A 20,746-nucleotide genomic window follows, 5' to 3' on the forward strand; every position below is an offset into this window, starting at 1 on the left:
TTAAATTGGAGAAATGTAGCCTACAACATAGTATAAAGATATATTTTTGCATTACCACATCCAAACAATGCATCTTATTGGTGATACATTAAATGGTGTGACTTTTATAAAAACATCTACAACTATGCAAAAATATTTGTTCATCATCTTCGTGACATTTAAAAAGTTTGAAACAAAGTGAGTTGGGTTTTGTGATGCAGCAGATGAAGCATTATATTGAGTTGTTGCACAGTGTGTATTAGCTGGAATGAAGTGTGTTATTGTCTGATACTCTTTGTGGTAAATGAGAGATACACTGGAGCTTTACACTAATGGCAATTGTTGATTGCTCAGAGTGATTGCTAAGTGTAATTCACTGGGACTGGTACAGCACTTTGTGCGTTTGTTTTTGTGTGTGTGTGTGTGTGTGTGTGTGTGTGTGTGTGTGTGTGTGTGTGTGTGTGTGTGTGTGTGTGTGTGTGTGTGTGTGTGTGTGTGTGTGTGTGTGTGTGTGTGTTCTGCAGTGAAGGTGTCCTTCACAGAGAAGAGCCTCTGGAAGCGTGTTTTTAAAACTGAAGATGTTGCTGGCTCTTTGTCGCAGTGTTATCAGGATCAGAGCTCGGGCTTGAACGCTCCAGAAAGCACATGCTGATGTTGCACGCTGGCGTAATGGCCTCTTAATGCCAACATAAATAACTAAATCGAAAACATTTCTCTGCATCAAACGGCATTTTTTTCTCCCAAATGCTATTTCATGGCTGCTACTACAAATGACTATATGGGATGCTTCCTATTCTTATAGTGGGACAGATTGTTTTTGACCCTGCATATTTGATATTATAAAACCCCAATGATTGTTTTGTGAATTGTCGCCCATAGAAAAGTCACATTGCAACTTTATTGGTGACTCAAGTGGAGTGTCTTGGTTTTTACTGCAGTGAATGGGGCGAAGTGACTGTGTGTCCTTGACTGGCTAATGTATTGCCTTGCCATTTTATCAGGCCGGTCCCCAATGGTCTCAATCTGCTCTTTCTGCATCTCTCTAATAAGTATTTCTTCGTTTGGCAGAATTTTTTGGAATACTTTACTTCTTTTCAATTTCAGCTATGTGTTGATCTAAATGATGCTGCAGTATCATCATCATAAAGCATCTTAATATACATCTATATTTGTTTAAAGTTCAGCTGCTCACCTGAGTGTATTATTTTAATCCATAAAATATTGTCTTGTCCTCTGAATGTCTATTATAAAAGGACTCCGAGTGCTTCTAAGAAAAGAGTATAACCATTCCCCCCACACTCTTTTCCTCCCCTTTGAATTAATAGCTTGCTGACACTATCTAACATGGAGTATATGAGTAAGTCTCTAAAGCTGCTTTCTGTAGTCTGGACTGGCTTAGCCCATTTGTCATTACATCCTGCTCTAATGGGGAGAAACTGCCTCATCTCGAGCTCCCGGTGTTGTTAATTAACCCTTGTTGCTAACAGCCACAGTCTACATCGCTACCAGCTTCCCAGCCAGCGTTATCACTGTGCTGCCTGCCAGCAGAGCTAGCATTAGCCGGGGCCATATTTCTGCAGGTGTCAGCGAAGGTGCTTCCTCTCCCTGCCGACGTGCCTTTGAGAGTATAACTCAAACGGCAATGCGGTTTTTATCTTAAATTGAATTGTTGAGGGAGATGTTAAAGAGCCATACATCACCTGGACACTTGGAGAAAAAAAGGGAGACTCTGAAGCAGTATGCAAGCAGAGATGGGAATGGCCCAATGACATTACAGATGGAATGAGCTCTATGAATAGAGCTGCCTCCATAAATCCACAGGCAGAGCAAATCAAGTTGTCAGCTTGTAAACGCCATTCAGTGCATGTGTGTGGGTGTGTGTGTGTTTAGTCTTGCAGTGCTGTTGATGATGAGCATTTTATTTAAGCCTTAATGAGGTGACCTTTCTCTTTCTTTTCTCCGCTCAGTGCGGTTTCTTCTTCCCTCTTTTCAGTTTTCAGAAAGCCCACTACTACCTGCCTGCACTTCGGAGGTCGATTGGATCGATTCCTCTATGTTCACCTTTTATCTTCTGACCACTAAAAGGACACCTTTACATCAGAAAGCCTTTTATCCCCAAAAAAGCTTTTCTAATGCAGCGTTGGTCACTGTCTCTGAGGAAACAGCACCTCAGGTCTGTTATATCAGGTCATATTGGTTTCCTCTATGTTCACTTGGCCTCTGGCTAATGCCCTGCTCCATGTATGGATTTTCTGTCCTGTAATTCCTCAGCCCGTCTGCCTGTGATGGGTTGTTCAGATCTAACCCTGCAGAACACTGCTGATTGCGGTGGTATATCTTCATCTTTATGTCTGAGTACAGGAGCAAGCTCTGCCAATGATCCGTCGATGTTTGCCTCGCGATGGATCTAGAGAATAGGCAACAAGGGCATGTGTTGCAGTTTGCAAGTGTATGACTTTTATTCTCATTTGCCTCATCTGCCAAGACAAAAGTATGCAGTAGTTCAAAAGAAAAGTGTTGTGTGTGAATTTCCTGCATAGGAATTGTGATGGTCATGCGGGTGTGTGTTTTTCTCCAGTGTACAGCAGCGGTGTTCTACCTTGTATTTTAGACACATTATTTATCCACTTTTGCTCATTGAGGAGTAATAAGTATAGATTTGAGTATAAGTGGCAGAGGTTTTTTAAGCAGCCTGATGGATGCCCTTCTACCTTTCTATTGCAAACACTGTTTTTTCCCTTCAGGTGAGGATGTTGTTGTGGCTGGTTTTGTTCCTGCCTTCCATCTCCTCGGCTCAGCGATCAGAGCCCATGTTCTCAGCTATAACCAAGACCGTCCTCCCTCCCGACTATGACAACAACCCCACCCAGCTCAACTATGGCGTGGCCGTCACCGATGTGGACGGGGACGGAGACCTGGAGATTTTTGTAGCTGGGTGAGAAAGGCTGGGGCGGTTGTGTAATACAGGTTGTTCTTACTCAAAGTTAGTTTTTTTTAAGCTTTATCTTACTCCAAATCAGAGGCTGAAAGAAAAGTACACTGTCATGTTCAAGTTAAAGGTTGAAGACAAAGGCAAAGTATGAAAGACGAGACATGGTAGGCCCTAAGGCTCACTCTGCTGATAGAAATGGATGTGATTGGACAGAGTGCCATTGATGGGAACAGTTTGGCAAGCCTCCCACTATTCAGTGAAGCAGCAATGAATTTCCCAATGCTTAACAGAATATAGATGGACTAAATTGACCCTGTTTAATAAATGTCATTTATGCAAGACACCCTATTCAGCAGGTATTTTTGGGCAGGAAAGAATCATAAAACGTCATGGAGGATGTAATTTCATTAGGGAATAAAAGAATCTTAGGACAGAGTGTTTTAGTTTATATGACCCTGCTATTCAGCACTTAAAAGCACTTAAAGAAATGTTACAAATGCATCCCTATACTACACTATTATTTTTCAAACACAATGGATGGATTACATATACAATAGACGAAGAAAGTACAGGTTGTTTTTTAAACCTAAACATCTAAACAAATTTAATTGTGACTGCAAGCTCAGTTATTTAATTATCAAATTCAGGTTATAGCCCTGCAAGTTGTAAAAATACCGATTGTTCCACATGCAGTATAAGGATATTCTAATCCCTAATTTTCAACACATTTATGCACAAGCATATTCTTGAGCAAGCAAATCTTACAAATGAAGAAATATAAACATGTTTTTAGGTATTTTAGGCAACATACATGCAATTACTCACTATAATAAATACCAGGGGAAAAAATGGTAGTCCTTGATTTAGGCGTGACAATTACTGCTGACAGTCTCATGTAATGAACATGTAACAGCCATGCCTCTGGTGCCCGTTGACAGCTTCAACGGCCCGAACCTGGTGCTAAAGTACGACAAGCAGAAGAAAAGGCTTGTCAACATCGCTGTCGACAACCGTAGCTCCCCATTCTACGCCCTGAGAGACCGCCAAGGCAACGCCATCGGAGTGACGGCGTGTGACATCGATGGAGATGGTCGGGAGGAGATTTATGTGCTAAACACCAATAATGCATTCTCTGGTACAGTACATGCTTTTTATACACAAGGATACACTTTCACAAGGGTGTGCCTTTTCTCCTGAACAGAGACAAAGCAGGAGAATCAGTATGCAGCTTATCTCATCTGAGTCTTCATCAGTTAACAGATAAGCTTTGTGCTGCTATTAATCAATCTGAGAGCTACGGAGCGCACACTGCCAAAACTATACTCAGATTTTTATAAAAATTGAAGAGGTCACTTTCAGATGGAACAAGTTCTTCAATTCATAACACGTCTTAACTCTCTGAGAAATCTTTGACTCTCATGAACTCTTCTTCTTTCTGCAACAAGGTCGAGCAACATATTCTGACAAGCTGTTTAAGTTCCGCAATGGACGCTTTGAGGATCTGCTGAACGATGACATCAACGAACACAGAGATGTGGCCAACCGTATGGCTGGGCGCTCAGTGGCCTGTGTGGACAGGAAGGTATTACACACACAAAAACACACAAAGTAGAGCATATGCAGATACACACACATACAAACTCCCCAGAGTGTCTTCTGTGTACATGCATGGGTGCTTCTGTTTGTTTACCAGTGATAACTCATGCCCTGCCTACGCCGCCCTTCTCAGCATGTGCTATGACAGTTCATTTGGGGAAATGGTGTGCCATTTTCTCTCTTCTGTCCATCGCACCAGTGTAATTACAGAAGCCAGGGCTCGTTTGTTTTATAGAACATCGTACGAGGGGAGGAGTGATGACTGCACACTACTGCTTTCTGCCTGTAGCCTTTTCTCTCTCTCAGACCCTTTCCCATTGTTTTCTTGCCGCTTTCCACCTCCTTTACTCCCTTTTTTTCTCTTTCTGACACGCTTATACTTTCTCTTTGTCTCTTATCTCACACACACGCATGCAGTTCTCACTTCTAATCAGGGGAAGGGATAAAGAAAGTGATAGCTGGAAGAGGACAGTAGGGATTACAATAGATTTTTTTAAACCACTGTCCCATCTCACTGAACACTGATAGGTTGTGCAGCTGCCAAACCGATTGGAAAGATATCTGCATTTAATGGCATAATGCTTTTAGAGGAAGCCAAAACCCTGATGTGTTTTCTTCCATGCTAGTACCAGCAGACAGATGGAGGGAGAGAATACATGTTCCTATTGCTAAACAAGTTTTATAAAACCAGATTTGGAATGACGGCAGAAGGCCAAAACCAAGGCATGCTGTTTAGTTGGCTAGGTAGCTAATGTGTTTGTTCTTGTTTACTCATGAATAAAGTGTTATCATTTCGAAAAAAAAGAGAGATAGTTAGTCATCCGGCCGTTTCATCCCTCCCAGTCTCCTTGAAAGTGAAGTCCCATCATTAGTCTTATACAAGCTGATGAAGGTGACATATTGAAGTATCTCGCATTGAACGGATGGATCGGCTCACTTTGCACTGACAGGCTGAATGGAGCTTTTAGAAACAGGTGGATTGTGAAAGCCAAAGTAGTTCAAACACAATTGATAAAAAGCACTTAAAAACACAAAAAAGAAAATGCTACATTAGTGGTGGTAGATCTTTCAGGCTTTTCAGTGATAGCTGTAAAGACTGATTTAAAGGGCATTAAACCCCTTATACCTCCACGCACCAGCATGCGCTTTCCAGGCATGCATGTCACACTATTCACAAAGCCAATTCCAGTGACAGAAATTAGCCTTGGGTAGAGACTTATTGAAAAATCGTTGACTTTTAAGTTTGTTAAGTAACTGCCAGTGGCCTTCAGGTCTTTTATTGTAGTTCATTCTCATTTGGTGTGTGTGTATGTCTAACTGCAACCCCTCCTCCCACCTCAGCAAGCCATTATGTGTAACGCTTCATGACATTTACATCAACTAGACTCATTTACTTTTCTTGTCTTGTAAAAATATAGTAGTGGTAACACAAATGGTGAAATTGCGTGTATGGTGTGTCTATGCATATGTGCATGTGTTTGTATTGATTGAAATATGTTAGGCCTGGTGGGAAAGCTCATTGGAATCCAGTGTGTAGTCTATTAGTGTCGTTCCGTCTGTGAGTTTGTGTCTGCAGGGACTCTGACTGATAATGGAGTGTGAAATTAATCTCCAAAGGAGGGAGCAGGGAGAGGGGCTGAGAGGAAGGGTGTAGAGCAGGGGTCTTCAACCTTTTTTAGGATGAGAGCTACTTTCAAAAAATAAAACAAGTCGTGAGCTGCTTTTACTCCTCTTTTTTTGTTTTTTGCAGTGTATATATTTAGCACATTTTAACATTATTATATGCTTACCTTTAACCTTTGTGTGCTGTTTGGGTCTGTGGGACCCATTTTCAGTGTTTACTAGGGATGTAACGATATATCGAATATCGCGGAAAATAAATGTCTCAATACCGTCGTGAGACTGACAAAATCGCGATTTAAAAATAAAAAATGTAAATAGTTTTTTTTTTCAAACCTTTATTCAACCAGATTTTCAAGGGAGACCTGTCCAACATGGCAGCAAGTAGGTTACAACATGAACATAAAACAACAGATAACACACAAGGACATCGTATTTACAGGGCTACATGTACATACCTAGAGACATTGACAAGTACCAACAGTATATTTATATCTCGCCCTGTCAATAAGCGTCACCTTCTTGGCAAAAACGGTATTGTTTTTGAAGTGGTGGAGAGAAAATGCACAGTTTTACCCACTGCTGTCACCCATGGCCAAAGCATATATCTCTGTCCCAGCAACATCAGGACCAGTTTTTTCCACAGCAGGGAAAACGCCCAAATATCCCAGCTTCTACCTGGAAATGTGGACATGCTCATATTCCTAAAAGATAACCTTGATGATGCTGAGTGAGTGAGTTAGTGAGTTAGTGTTGAGTTAATTGAAAAACTAAAGTGAAACTTTATTTATTCTATTGCAGGGTCTGATTATTATATTGTTGACACTTTAAAATACTAATATCCTACTAAAATGCTGTACAAATGAGATTTATTATTTAATAAAGAAAAACAAATTCAAGTAAAAAAAAAAGAAAAGAAAAAAAAATTCAAATTTTTTCCCATTTATTTTTCAATATCCCGATAAATATCGTACCATGGACTTTTTATCGTGATATTATTGTACCGTGAGTTTTTGGTATCGTAACATCCCTAGTGTTTACTAAAAGACAATGTATGCAATTTAATTATTTGAACTTGCTTTATTTGGGGGTGGACCTCACATCCTCTACGGGGCATGCACCCCTGGGAAAGTGAAATGCATCAATCTGGTGCACTTTGAGCACAAAATGAATGTATGGATACAGCTCTCAACACTCATGAAAGGGAGCTGTATACTTTTCAATAATCCAAACATCTTTAGAATATGATCACAACCAATAACAGATCATTTAAACTTGCTTATTCTTATCTTATGTTACCTAGTTAGCATTCTTTCTTTTTATTTATGCATATTTTACTAATCACTCCCCTTTTAAACTTTTTTTTTTTTTTTACTGTCCTATAGTACACATTGGAAGGATTTCTTACTTTGTTTTTTACAACTATATTAAATAGATAAAGGTGTGCTCTCGCTAGCTCTCTCGCTCTCTCTCTCTATCTCGCTCGATCACAGAGGCTGTGTGCTCCTCCATGGCGATGACGGCTTGCGTTAAAAAATTATAATAAACATAGACCTATTTGTAAAGTGGAGGGACACAAACAGGATTTCGAAAAGTGTAACACAGTACAACTCTGCCCCTCGTGTGCTGTATAGGCTGGCACGACTAGGCTATGTTCAATGGGGCTGATTTGTTGTGTAGATTCTGCCAGAAGGAAAATCACGGTCAAACTCCTTATGAAATGGTGAGGTGCCGCTCCACATTGCTGTCTTCCCGACTGCAACGCTGGTCCTACAAATCAAGCAAGAACGTGATTGGTCGATATTCATTGTGGGGGGAGGAGGGGTGTGAGATGGATGTAGAGTAGAGTTGTAGTAAGTAGATAGAGTTCGCTATGATTGAGGTTTCGTTTATGCAAAGGGTAGATCTTTTTAATTACATTTCCTTTGTTTTTTTTGGTGTATTTTTTACATTTTGGATTTGCTTGGCGAGCTACTTATTGAGGGCTTGCAAGCTACCGGTAGCTCGCGATCTATGTGTTGGAGACCCCTGGTGTACATACTTGCCAACCTTGAGACCTCAGAAATCGGGAGCATTTCAAAATTTCGGGAGAAATATGACCCCGGGAGGAAACCGGGAGAGGGCAATGAAATCGGGAGTCTCCCGCGAAAATCGGGAGGGTTGACAAGTATGCTGGTGTAGAGGGTAGGAAACAGGGTAAAGGAAGATAAAGAGGCAAGAAAAGGCTTCATTGGGAAAAGGTGAAACTGCATGTTATTCACCAAGATAGGAAAATAATAAATACGTGTTGTCAAAATGTATTCAACAAACAGGCTAGAGCACCAAAGACAAGTCTAAGAAGTTGGAAAGCATTCAGAGATGGACTAACAGGTTTTATGGGTTTGGTCTTTTTAGACAATGAGAAAACAAGCAGCAATGTGTATTTAAAGAAACAGTGTCCTTGTTACTGTGAACAAATTATTTATAATAAAACTTGTCGACACTGAAATCTGATTTATCGGGAGAAACCAATAAATAGTTTCAGAAAAGAGATGGTGATGTTCAATTGTTTAAATAGCCATCAATAAAATTGATTATCAACTCACCAGCTACACATTTCTGGTTCATCGTTATGCTGAGTATATATATAAAAAAATAAGTAAAGTATATTACTGTAATAAATGGTAACCATATTTATTGTTTCCACCCAGGGTTCAGGGCGTTATGCCATCTACATCGCCAACTATGCCAGTGGCAACGTGGGCCCTCATGCTCTCATTGAAATGGACGAGGCAGCGAGTGATCTTTCACAGGGCGTCATTGCCCTGTCCAACGTGGCAGAGGAGGCCGGTGTCAACAAATTTACTGGTAGATATATGTGTGTGTGTGTGTGTGTTTGTGTGTGTGTGTGTGTGTGTGTGTGTGTGTGTGTGTGTGTTTTTGTGTATGTGTGTGTTTTTGTGTGTGTGTGTGTGTGTGTGTGTGTGTGTTTGTGTGTGTGTTTGTGTGTGTGTGCACCCTCATCCAGTGCTGGGCCTTCAGTCTGATTTACACAGATATCACGGAAAGCATTGTCGTAGCCATGGATTCTGAAATATAGGACTTCAGTGCAGGACAGGAGTCGAGTAAGCGAGAGCTGGAGAGGTGCCATTTGAGTAAAAAAAAAGAACAAGCAAGAGATGAAAGAGAACATGATTAGTGTAAGTTTGAGTGAAGAAGGAGAGTGTTAGTGGGCTCTTTTGGCCCTGTCAGCTGTTTACTCCAGTCAAAGTCACAGGGAAGCAAAGGCGAAGGGCGATACGCACATACATCAGAACAGCTCAAGGGCCCAGATATGGCATCTATCACAGCCTGACGTAGTTCCCCCAGACCTTTGAAGGTGTGAGTAAAAGTATGTGGACGTCACTACAGCACAGTGAGTGTTATGTGCAGTCAGTAAGATCGAAGGTTTACTGTGCATTCCATAAAGGGAAACAGAGACCGAATGTTCTGCAGCATTACATGTTTTTGAGGTTGACAGGAAGTTACTGGTGATATATTTTTACAGTTTGGGCCAAGTATCACTCCTGATCCTCCCACTGATTGGTTTATAAGGTGATTTAGTTGGCCAGTAAAGTCCCTGGTGAGAAACAGCTTTCCCTGTAGGAAAGATAACCTAAGCAGCCAGATCTACCATGACACTTTTAAATCATTGTCTCTTTAAAGTTGATATATGTTTCTGAATAATTAAGTTTCATTTTTTCCCATGTCCATATATACATATACCATGACCTGCCTTTCACACCTCACCAAAGCCTATGTGATATGCTGCAGTTTTCATTTCATCTGCCATTTGTTTTCTTTTTATTGTGTGCAATGTATTTAGCATTTGAATGTCTGCTATTGTTTCAAAGATTGAATCTGTTCTTGTTGTTTTATTTTAAGCTGCCTTGCTGCAAAAGCAAAAAGAAAAACATTAACTGCCATTCAAATGCCTTTAAAACTGAATGGATGACCTTGAAATATTCAGCAGGACTACAATTCATCACTGCACCTCAGCTGGATCAACACTTCACTTAACCCTGTGATGGATACCTGTTTTGATATAGAAGAGGAGAACAATAAATGCCAAAATGAAGGATTTCTCCATAACACTTTGTTTGAACCATTGAAAAGTCCTTGACGCTGATGTTCAAGTAAATTTTGGAAATGGGACACGACTTTGCATTTGAGCATAACAGAATCAATCTTCATCCTCAATGGATCTTTTAGCATGCAGGATGTCATCCGAGCCACCAGAGGGGCAGGGAGAGCCGGCCCAGAATCGCTGGGAATGATGTACGGCGGATGGCTTTGTCATCAAACTGCCGTTAATCAGAGCGGAGGGACAGGCAGTGAAGTTGTATATCTAATGGTTACATATCTCTGGAGAGACATTAGTGGTTTATGGCCATAGGGGGCGAGTGATATTTGTCTGGGCTGATGGAGCGGGCCAGTAAATCAGGAACAAGTCTTGATGCAGAGCACTGACTCTGCATACTGGAAGGGCAATCAAAGCCCTTTCAACTCCGTAATTAGACTCTGCTAGTTTCAGATGAGACACTTCACTTTATAGAATGTCATTGAAAAATACAGGGGTGATATTGAGAGTGTATTAAACAGTCACGAAAAGAAAATTACTGTTAGCTTTTGGTTAACACAAAAGATTCTCGACTTGTGTTTGTAGCCCATCAGAGTCAGTATCTGTGTCAGCAGAAAGAACCGCCCTGCTTAGAGGAAATGGCCCGGAAAGGCAGTAATGATCTCTCGCCGTTCAGTTTTGTCATGGCGTTGATCCCTCTCCCTCTGTTCTCTCTGTTTTCTCACCCATCCTGCTTCATTTTTTCTGTAAAAAGAAGTAGTCCGCTCACATTCTTTTTGATTCACTCATGTTCTTACCGTTGAGCCTTGTCTCTGTGTGTGCAGGGGGACGAGGTGTAGTGGTGGGGCCCATTGTCAGTCAATCTCTGTCCGATGTGTTTTGTGACAACGAGTACGGTCCCAACTTCCTGTTCAAGAACAATGGAGATGGAACATTTACTGATGTGGCGCAGCAGGCTGGTAAGAGAAACTTGTGCAGACACTAAACAGATCATAGTCTTAATTCTAGACATATCCTGCAAAAACAATACAAAAGAAAGGCTTAATGTTTTGATGCATTGCCAAATACCTGTAGGTGTGGAGGACCCCATGCAGCATGGCAGAGGGGTTGCTCTGGCAGACTTCAACCGTGACGGCAAGACAGACATCGTCTACGGGAACTGGAACGGTCCTCATCGCCTTTACATGCAGCTGAATAACCGCAAACAGAAGTTCAAGGTGAGACCAAATGTGTTTCTTGGGTATTTAACAGCTTTCAATGCCTGAGTATATTTCATGCAAACATGGCTTGATGTGTCACAAGTACATAAACCTGTTCCAAATGTACACACTTCAAGGTAGGTGAAATCAGAGAGAGGCAACACTTAATACATTTAATTAACTAATTTAAAGTTCATTTTACACACACAAAAGATACTGCAGTAGTTTTATGAAGAGTTAAAATAATAGAAAACGTTCAAATTCTAATAACTTTCAACATGCCAGCATGCCAGGCCAATTGCTAAGCAGAGTCGGTATGATTGTCTTAGTTATGGCTTTAATCAAGCTAAAAGGGACAATCTTACACTAGCAATTTCATAATGAAGCCTTTATTATCAGTTGAAATGAATTAAGAAATGCATACAGTATGTTGTGAAGAACCCCATGAAATCTAACCATAGATAGTGGTCGACTATTTGTTTTAGTTGGGACTATTTCCTTGGTAGAAATCGGTTGCATTGATAACTTCTTACAGTAAGTTGTGTGGATACTCCAGAGTAAACAGCAGCACTTATTTATAATGTACAGCCTTTGTGTTGAGTGATTCCCCCATTTGGATATCAAGCACTGTAAATGATGCATAAAAGTTTCAGAGTGATGCTGTAGTTCTCTCTTCTTCTTCTTCTTCTTCTTCTTCCAGAATCAATGTCTAATGAACAAGTTGCACAAAGACAGCAAGTCTCACCTCTTAACTCTGTGAATCACGAGAATTATCAATGCCAACGGATGGCTAGTGAATTAGCAGGAGTCAGCGCTGTCCCAGTTTGGGATCGAGTGGGATTTAAAATGGGACGGATGGTGATTTACTCAATCAATAAGTATAGACAACTCAAGTGAGACGGAGAGCAGTGTGCATGTGTTACCCTGTATGGTAATAGCATGAGAGACAGAGAAAAGCTCTGCTGCGTGTGAATCTGTGAAGGTTTCGCGCTCGGTGATCTATCTGTCAGCAGCTGCCACTGCATCTTTTACCAGAGATAAACGTCACAGCAGACATCTTTATAGGGGTCAACTAAGGGGTTAATGTGTGAAGCTTAGCCCAGAGACAGTTCCATCAGAGTGACACACGCACACACACACACACACACCTACCTACACACAAAAGACCAATTAAATTAGCTAGCTGTTGTTTTCCTGAACTAAGATTGTTAAATCACAAGCCCACAACATATTTAAGACCCCTTTTCCCCGAGCTGACACTCCTACTAGCCGTGTTGACCTTTGGCATGTATAATGAAGCTGTTGTATCACTCCAGTAAACCGCTAATTAAATTGGGCTGAAACAGCAGCTTGCCTGAGTCGTAGAAAGTGCCGATTAGGCCTGTTTGTGCTTTAATTAAAATCTATTGCTGAGGGTTTCCTTTCAGTAGGTTTAACACACTCACAAGCGAGCAAATACACCCACATGTATATATTATGTATTTAAAGAGACGGAAAAGGTCCCTCCTAAAAGGTTTGATTTCTCACTTATTGTGCAAATAAATAAAAAAAGCAGGGAATAATTATACACACAATAATTTTAACCGATTTCAACAGTATAATAATGTATTAAACTTTGTATATTTTAAGTGGATAATCAAAACAAATAATAATAATGGTTTTATTCACAATATCTTTTTATCTATAAAATCCTTTTTGGAAGAAATCTCCAGTCATATCGTTTTTTTTTATCAAACTTTGTCCCCTCTTATCCTGTAAATCCCATGTTTCTGAGCTCCACATTTACAGTGAGAGTTCTTTCTCCCTTTCCTTATGGCACCTCTATTCATCCCCATTGTAATATAGTAAATGTAGAACCATCCCTCCCTCCCTAGTGGCCCTCAGTCGGCCATCCCCTCTCCTTCACCTGAGAAGCAGAAGGTCACTGTGGGCCCTCCCCACCTCCGACTTTATGAGCCTTATAATTAAAACAGGGAGTAAATACTAGAGGGAGTGAAGGGCTGCTCTATAACTCTTCCCCGACTTATCACCGTGTCACTGAAGCGGAGAGATATCCGTTACTTTCTTGTGCAAAACTCCTCTGCTGAGGAGACATTTTTTTGGGGAGGAGAAGTGCAGTTTACTTTTTGATGCAAGAGTATATAAAAAAAAGTCCTTTGTTCTCAACTTTAGGAATTAGATAAGACTTTAAGTCAGGGTGACTTTCAGCAAGTGAGTGAGCAGATGACAGATTAGCTTCTAAATCAAGGACTGGATTCTGAATAATGATTGACATGTTATGGAGATTGAACATGTGACCCCCAGGTTATTGACATATACTGTATAGCTTGCATCACCTTTTCTCATGATGGGATGAACATATATTGGATGCAAGCTATAATTACAACAGGTTCTTGAGAAAGAAAACAGACACATCATAGACCTTTTATCCTTGATGATTTCCAGATGAAGCAGTTGTTTATCGTGTCAGTGAGACTACAAAAAGATAAAACAGTCAATCAATTCTGAACCACTACATCAATGAGAGGTCCTTGAGCAGACAGTCATAAATCAGCAAGAAAAATATCTGATGTAAAAAGGGAGACTGTCTGTATACAGACAAACTGATTAACATATACACACACACAAAATCTGAATGATATACAAGAAACCAACCAGTTTACCTCTGACACAAATCTGCCTATGCACAAATATATGATCAGTATTGTGGTAAAGAAACATTTTGTCATCAATACACCTGCAGTACAGTTCAAATCTGGGATCATTATGTGGTTATAAAAGGCTATTCAAGCACTCATTCCCAATGTAGAAAATCATCCCTGCATGTCTTTTTATGTCTAAATGCGTACGTGTGTGTGTGTGTGTCTCACTGGTGCACGATGTGATTCTCAGGACATAGCATCCCAGAAGTTTTCTATGCCGTCACCGGTTCGCACCGTCCTGGCCGCTGACTTTGACAACGACAACGAGATGGAGGTCTTCTTCAATAACATTGCCTACAGGGGCCCCTCTGCCAACAGGCTCTTTAGGTACTGAAATGTACAACAAACACACACACACACACACACACACACACACACACACACACACACACACACACACACACACACACACACACACACACACACACACACACACACACACACACACACACACACACACACACACACACACACACACACACACACACACACACACACACACACACGTGTTATAGTAAATAATAGCATGTGATCATACGGGTTAACACACCATTTTTTTTGTGTCTTTATACACCATATTAAAACCCGGCTTGGAAGCTGAGAAGAATTTTAAATTCCCAGCCAAGGATACTTATCTAGTCTGGCATCCCGCCTCCTGCTCCACACATGAATGAATCTTTCATTAAGACAGTTTAAGGTCTCTTTTTGAGTTAGGCTTCCTCTCTAGATAATATTAATGAGCTCAGCTCTCAAAACGAAATATAAGATACATATCAATTGTTTGGACTTAATAGTAGAATAAACCCATGTCTGAAGACAAATCTGATATGGCATGTTTGTCTGAACAGGATGCAGACGTCATGGTGAATTTTGCCATGAGCTGGTGGGTCAATTCATTCTGAATATCAATAATCAGTGTAAGCCCCAGAGGTTTCCTGATTATTCCTGCAGGCCAGGATACTGGAGAGGATTTGTCTCAGGACACACTGATGTCCAACAGAGGTCACTGCTCCACAGCCTGTATCTCTGCCACTGTCAGAGTGTGAAGATGAATCAGCTAATTTAACTCTCTGGCACTGAAAATAATCTCAAACTAGTGTGCCCAGGCTAATTTATTCAATAGGTTACAACTAATCCATATTGAGCTGAGCTGAGTGGTTTAATATCCAGCATCAGCACATTAAAGCACAGTGAAGTGAAATGATAACTTGAGGAAACGTGGATACAGAAATGCTTTGTCACAAAAGGTAGAGGCACTAGAGCTTATATGCATGATTTCTTCCAACAAATGTCTCTCTGAAGACATTCAACTCAAGCTCATCCAGTATATTAATCTGCCCACAATAGGATTGAAACACAGACCCATTAGCATTCAGTTATTAGTAACATCAGTAGTTCTCCTCATGTTTCAAGACACCTTTGACCAAAGCACTTTGGCGAGATGACAATTACATACATTTAAACCACACAAAAAACAATGATAAATCAATCAGTAAGAAAGTAAATAGGAATCAACAAGTATTTAATAAAAAAAAAGCCCATCATAATGCTTAAAAATAACTGTAAATAGGTAATGTTTTTCCCTTGTGTCCCGCGTGTAGTGTTTTGTTTTAGTTTTGGGAGGATGTTATGCTGGGTATCTTTATATCAGAATCCGAAGTAAAAAACCCATTTGTGGTGGATAATTATCTGTTACATTATTAGATGTTACCACTGATGCATCAAAATGTAAGCTACATTTTATTGTTGTAGCTTGTGAACAGCTAATTTACTATATTTTATGTACAATCTTAATCTGTAGAGTAGTTACCAAGTAAATGTAGTGAAGTGAAAAGTGCAACGTTTCTCTATAGTGGGGTTGGAGTATACATTTGCAACCAATAGACATACCATAAAATTGATAAAACTAACAAAGGTTGTTTACAACATTGCTTAATTATTTATAGTGGCTTTGGTCTTTGTGTTTTACAGTGTTCTGATGGGTAATTGATGTTTTGTTGGTTTGACAGGGTGAGCAGGAGAGAGCATGGAGACCCCCAGATAGAAGAGCTGAATATTGGAGAGGCAGCAGAGCCTGAAGGACGGGGAACCGGTGAGTGAAGGAGAACAGACAGCTGTCAATCATCCATCAAAGACCATCATCCCATCTGCTACTCCAACTTCTCATCACTAGGTGGTAGCATAGCTCCACTTGGGTTTCCTCATGCGCTTAATAAAACAATAAATACATTTAAAACATTGTGCTTTAATACAGGAGCTGTAGCCACAGACTTTGATGGTGATGGGCGTCTGGAGCTGCTGATATCTCATGGTGAAAGTGCAGCTCAGCCTCTCTCTGTCTACAAAGTCAACCAGGTGAGTGTTTCTGACACATCTTTCAAATAAGGTAAAACTCGTAACGTAATCTCAACCCAAACCCGCCCTTTTTCCCATTCTGTCTTTGGTTTAGGGGCTCACTAACGCCTGGCTGCGGGTGATTCCCAGAACCAAGTTTGGTGCTTTTGCCAGAGGAGCTAAGGTGGTGCTGTACACTAAAAAGAGTGGCCCGCACACACGGATCATCGATGGTGGCTCAGGGTACCTGTGTGAGATGGAGCCGGTAGCCCACTTTGGCCTTGGTGAGTTGTTAATTGTCAACAATAAAATGAAATAAAACTTTTGCAGGGATTAAACGTGCAAGAGAAATCTCAGAAATGCATGTTGTTAAACCCTAAAGCCTAAAACCCAGTGATATGTATTTTACAATAATAATCATCCGTGAAAAAGCAGCAAATTATCTATTTGAAGCATCCAATGTTCGCCATTTAAAAGTCTCTGTAGATTGATCAAATAATTGAATAAACCTTAGCACTTCTCTTTGCAACAGCCAGGTAAGGGATAGGCAGACAGACAAATGGACTGAATGAGCATTAGAGAGTTTCAGTGAGAAGGGAAATGAAAGCTCCATGTGGAAAGCATTGTTTGAATACCTCTAGCCTGATTGGACACCCATGGGGGAACAAGTTGTCTGTGGGTGGGAGCTGAGGGGATGGGGAGCAGGTGCTGCCGCTGGAAGCGGGCCTGGTTGTAAGGAACTCGCTCCCGGTCTTCTTCTGCCCCTGTATAAGTGTCAGCTGGTGGTCATCCAGGCCTGGTAGCTCGCCCAATGCTACTTCCTGGACCTGTTCTTTATCAGGACTGGCCAAGCATGGATGAACTCTGGAGGCACTCAGTTTTAATGCCAAATAACTCACAGAAGAGAAAACTTTCCACACCACGTGCAAAAAGTGTCACTACTGGTAGAAATGTGATATATACTCCTCTCGACTAGAATAGAGGGAGTAATGCTGGGTGAATAACACGTGAAATATTATTTGGCTCTCAGGCAGCACACCTGCTGAGTAAATCACTGTCTGGCAAGGTAACTCGAGATCTGTTTACATTTTAAATGCCACTTTAATTAAGGGCTGCAGAGGCCGTCTGGAGAGGGGTTTCTCTACGCCTGATTAAAATAGTAAATGGAGGGTGCCACTCTGTCTCTCACTGTGTTTGTTTCAGTGAGAAAGAGAGGAAAGAGAAAGCTTTATGAGCTCTCAAGAATCACTAAAGCACCTACAGTTAGTTGTTCCTCTCTGTGTGTGTTGTGTGTCTGACCAGGTAAGGATGTTGCCACCAATGTGGAGGTGTACTGGCCAGATGGTCGTTCATCAGCACGACCCCTGGAGCCTTCAGACATCAACACAGTGATGGAGATCCACTATCCGAGAGACGAGGAGGAAATCACTCCTACTGTGGAAATAGAGGTAAAGCAGTTATTCATAGTTATCCAAAATTGATTAGTTCCTTCTAGGTCCTTCCATCGGTAATGTCACACAAGTAATTTGAGAATAGCACTGACATCAAAGGGCCTAAAGGATCACATAGACTTCAGACATACTGTGTGTTACCTTATGTGTGTCAGTTAAATTGAACATGTGCCAAAGAACTGCAGCATCAATGGAGCACATTATGATAAGTGCATTATCTGCTTAATCACCTAATCTTGCATTAAATTATCTTAGTCAAAGTCTTGGTTTTGGGATTTTTTTTGCATATTTAACTACAAATCAAACAAACATACATATCACAACAATTTAAAGATGCAATGGTTGTGTGGCGTGTAAAAGGGAAAACCTACCTAAAGTGTTTCAGTACGGTGTTGAGCCTTTGCAAAAACAGTTGTTCATTAGCATAGATTATCCAAGTCTCAGGGAGGATTAACTGCATTCTTCCAAACAATATTTCATCATTTTATCAGGTTTTTCCTAAATGTTTCACCCATATAACCTCCTAATCTACACCGAACAGGCTTAAATGTATTTTTATTCAGAAACATTCTTGTTTCTAACTAGACTGTCTGTGTCTTACAGTGCGGTCATGGGTTTGCTCTGAATGAGAATGGCCGCTGCACAGGTAAACTGCAAATATCTATCTGTTCATCTCTCTAATATGTTTCCTTGTTTGAAACTAGACAAAAAGTGTCTTTCCTTCCCTCGTCTCCCCCTCCCTCAGATAAAGATGAGTGTACCCAGTTTCCCACTGTGTGCCCCTCTGACCGCCCCATCTGCACCAACACCTATGGCAGCTATAAGTGCCGCGCCAAGAGGAGATGCAACCAGGGCTTTGAGCCCAACGACGATGGGTCAGCCTGCGTGGGTGAGTGAGGCAGGGCAGCAGGATAACAAAGATCAGGAGAACAAAGGAAGCACTGCCATAGATGAGATGCTTTAAACTTCTTTAATTACTTTAGTTTTGAGTAAAGGCTTAGAGGTGCTAACATTCCTCTGACTGGTCCCCTCTCTGTTGTCCCGCATGACTAACCCTCACCTGTGAATGCGCTCTTCTTTTAGCCATAAAGACGCTGACGTTGGCTAACTTTGCTTGACATCTCTTTTGATTCTTCCCCCACAGCCCAGGTGGCTTACTTTGGGGGAACACGGTCTTCTGGGGAACGCAGACGGTCAGGACTTTCTTACTGGATGCTCCCTATCTCCGTGCTACCACTCGTCTCCACCCACCTCCAGACTGGACTACTGTAGCCAACACTGTCTGCTCCCCTTCCTCCACTGTTCAACGGGGGAGTACAGAAACTCTCTGGAGAACACCTTTCACTGAGCATCTACTCCTTCTTCTCCTATGTGGATCTCTGCTATCTTTTTTCCATCTGTTATTTACAGCTTTGCCCCCTCCTCACCGCCGCTATGTGTCACCTCTTGGCTCCCGGCCCCTTCTGGACTATAAAAAAACACACAGCAGGGAGCATGCTCGCTGGGAGCGACGGGGTTCAGAACTAACTGTGTCACACCCGCACAGCCCTCATGTCATCACCTGGCACTTATCTTAGTGGGACCTGAACTGAGGCCAAGTCAATAAGTGGAGCAGCGTACAGTATAAACCCTGCGCATACAGTACAGCAGACCACCTTCATTAGAGACCCGCTGAGAGCCCATCTGTGTCTGCACAACGCCACCACGTTAATCTTTACAATGTCAATCTCATTCTTGTTATGGGCTCACCGGGAGGCTGAGGAACACCAGGTCTCCAAGCTTTTAGGTTCAGTGTTTGTGTGTGAGTAAGTGTGTGTGAGCGTACAACATCCAAAGAGGCAGTCGGGTAGAGAACATACGCCAGACCATCTGTCGCCGATGGTAGGTTACATTTTGTTGCTTATGAATAATACCACAGCACAGTAAAGAATATAAACACACTTGTGTGTGTGTGTGTGTGTGTGAGCACAAGAATTGTCAGGGACAAATATCATCTTTTTAAGTAAATAGCAGTAAAGTGTACTTGAAACGCAATTTACTAAGCAAAGTTAAAGCATTGGCAAAATATTGCAGAACTGTACATTTTAAATGAGTGTCAGCTTTAAATATTTATTGCAAAAAAATAATCCCCCTAATTTGTTGCCATCTAAAAAAACAATTGGCTGGTTAGAATAATGCGAAGACAAAAGGGAGAGGGTGTGGATTTTCATGGACCATTACTTTCTTCTTAAATAAGATATTTTCTACAACACAATATAGTACTTAAACTGATGAGGCTGGTGATATTTCATATTTTTGTCGTCAACAAATTAAATGAATAGACAAAAATCAATGATGCGCGAGTCAGTCTTCAGAATGTCTTTAAACAGCTGGGTAGTGTAGTTAAATATAAATAAAAACCTTTTGTCCATCACTGTAATGTGTGTAAAGCGATCACTGTTAATAGCAAAGCCCTGGGGCCTCATTTATAAACGGTGCGTATGCTCAAAAGATGGCGTACGTCAGTTTCTACGCAATGTTTGCGATTTATAAAAAGCACACTTGACGGGAAAATGTGCGGTCCTCCACGCAAACTCTGACCCATGCTTACGCACTACGCACAAAAACGTGAGGGACGAGAAACTGCGACACCATTGGCAGAAGGAAGAATGGAGAGAAATATTTGGAAATAATACCATAAATATAATGTTACCTCTCATGTATCATACACTAATTCATTTGCAAACATTGATTAAAGCCAATCTTAAAATGATTAAACAAATGCCTGTTTGCGACTCCTCAGTGCACACTAACTTGGAGAAATAAATAAGGATATGTTATTGAAAACCACCTCG

General features: G+C 41.1%; 1 protein-coding gene and 1 long non-coding RNA gene across 2 annotated transcripts; one reads left to right on the forward strand and one right to left on the reverse strand.

The window, feature by feature from the left end:
• Positions 1–557: 557 nt before the first annotated feature.
• Positions 558–20,746, forward strand: crtac1b (cartilage acidic protein 1b; the record flags this gene model as incomplete). Its single annotated transcript, XM_079687299.1, is given in 16 exon segments — positions 558–599; positions 601–645; positions 2,724–2,914; positions 3,850–4,046; positions 4,357–4,493; positions 8,818–8,974; positions 11,051–11,185; positions 11,301–11,443; positions 14,318–14,454; positions 16,137–16,219; positions 16,382–16,482; positions 16,577–16,745; positions 17,764–17,909; positions 18,516–18,558; positions 18,658–18,801; positions 19,057–20,746. Coding segments are annotated over 16 exon segments (1,998 nt in total). The 3' UTR covers positions 19,185–20,746.
• Positions 6,492–14,447, reverse strand: LOC307043080. Its single transcript, XR_013809279.1, has 5 exons — positions 14,296–14,447; positions 13,848–13,900; positions 11,295–11,416; positions 11,024–11,133; positions 6,492–7,897 (listed from the first exon to the last, which is right to left on the reverse strand). It is a non-coding gene; the product is annotated as an uncharacterized lncRNA (long non-coding RNA).

Source organism: Notothenia rossii (assembly GCF_949606895.1).
Source record: "Notothenia rossii genome assembly, chromosome: 6".
NCBI lineage: Eukaryota > Metazoa > Chordata > Actinopteri > Perciformes > Nototheniidae > Notothenia > Notothenia rossii.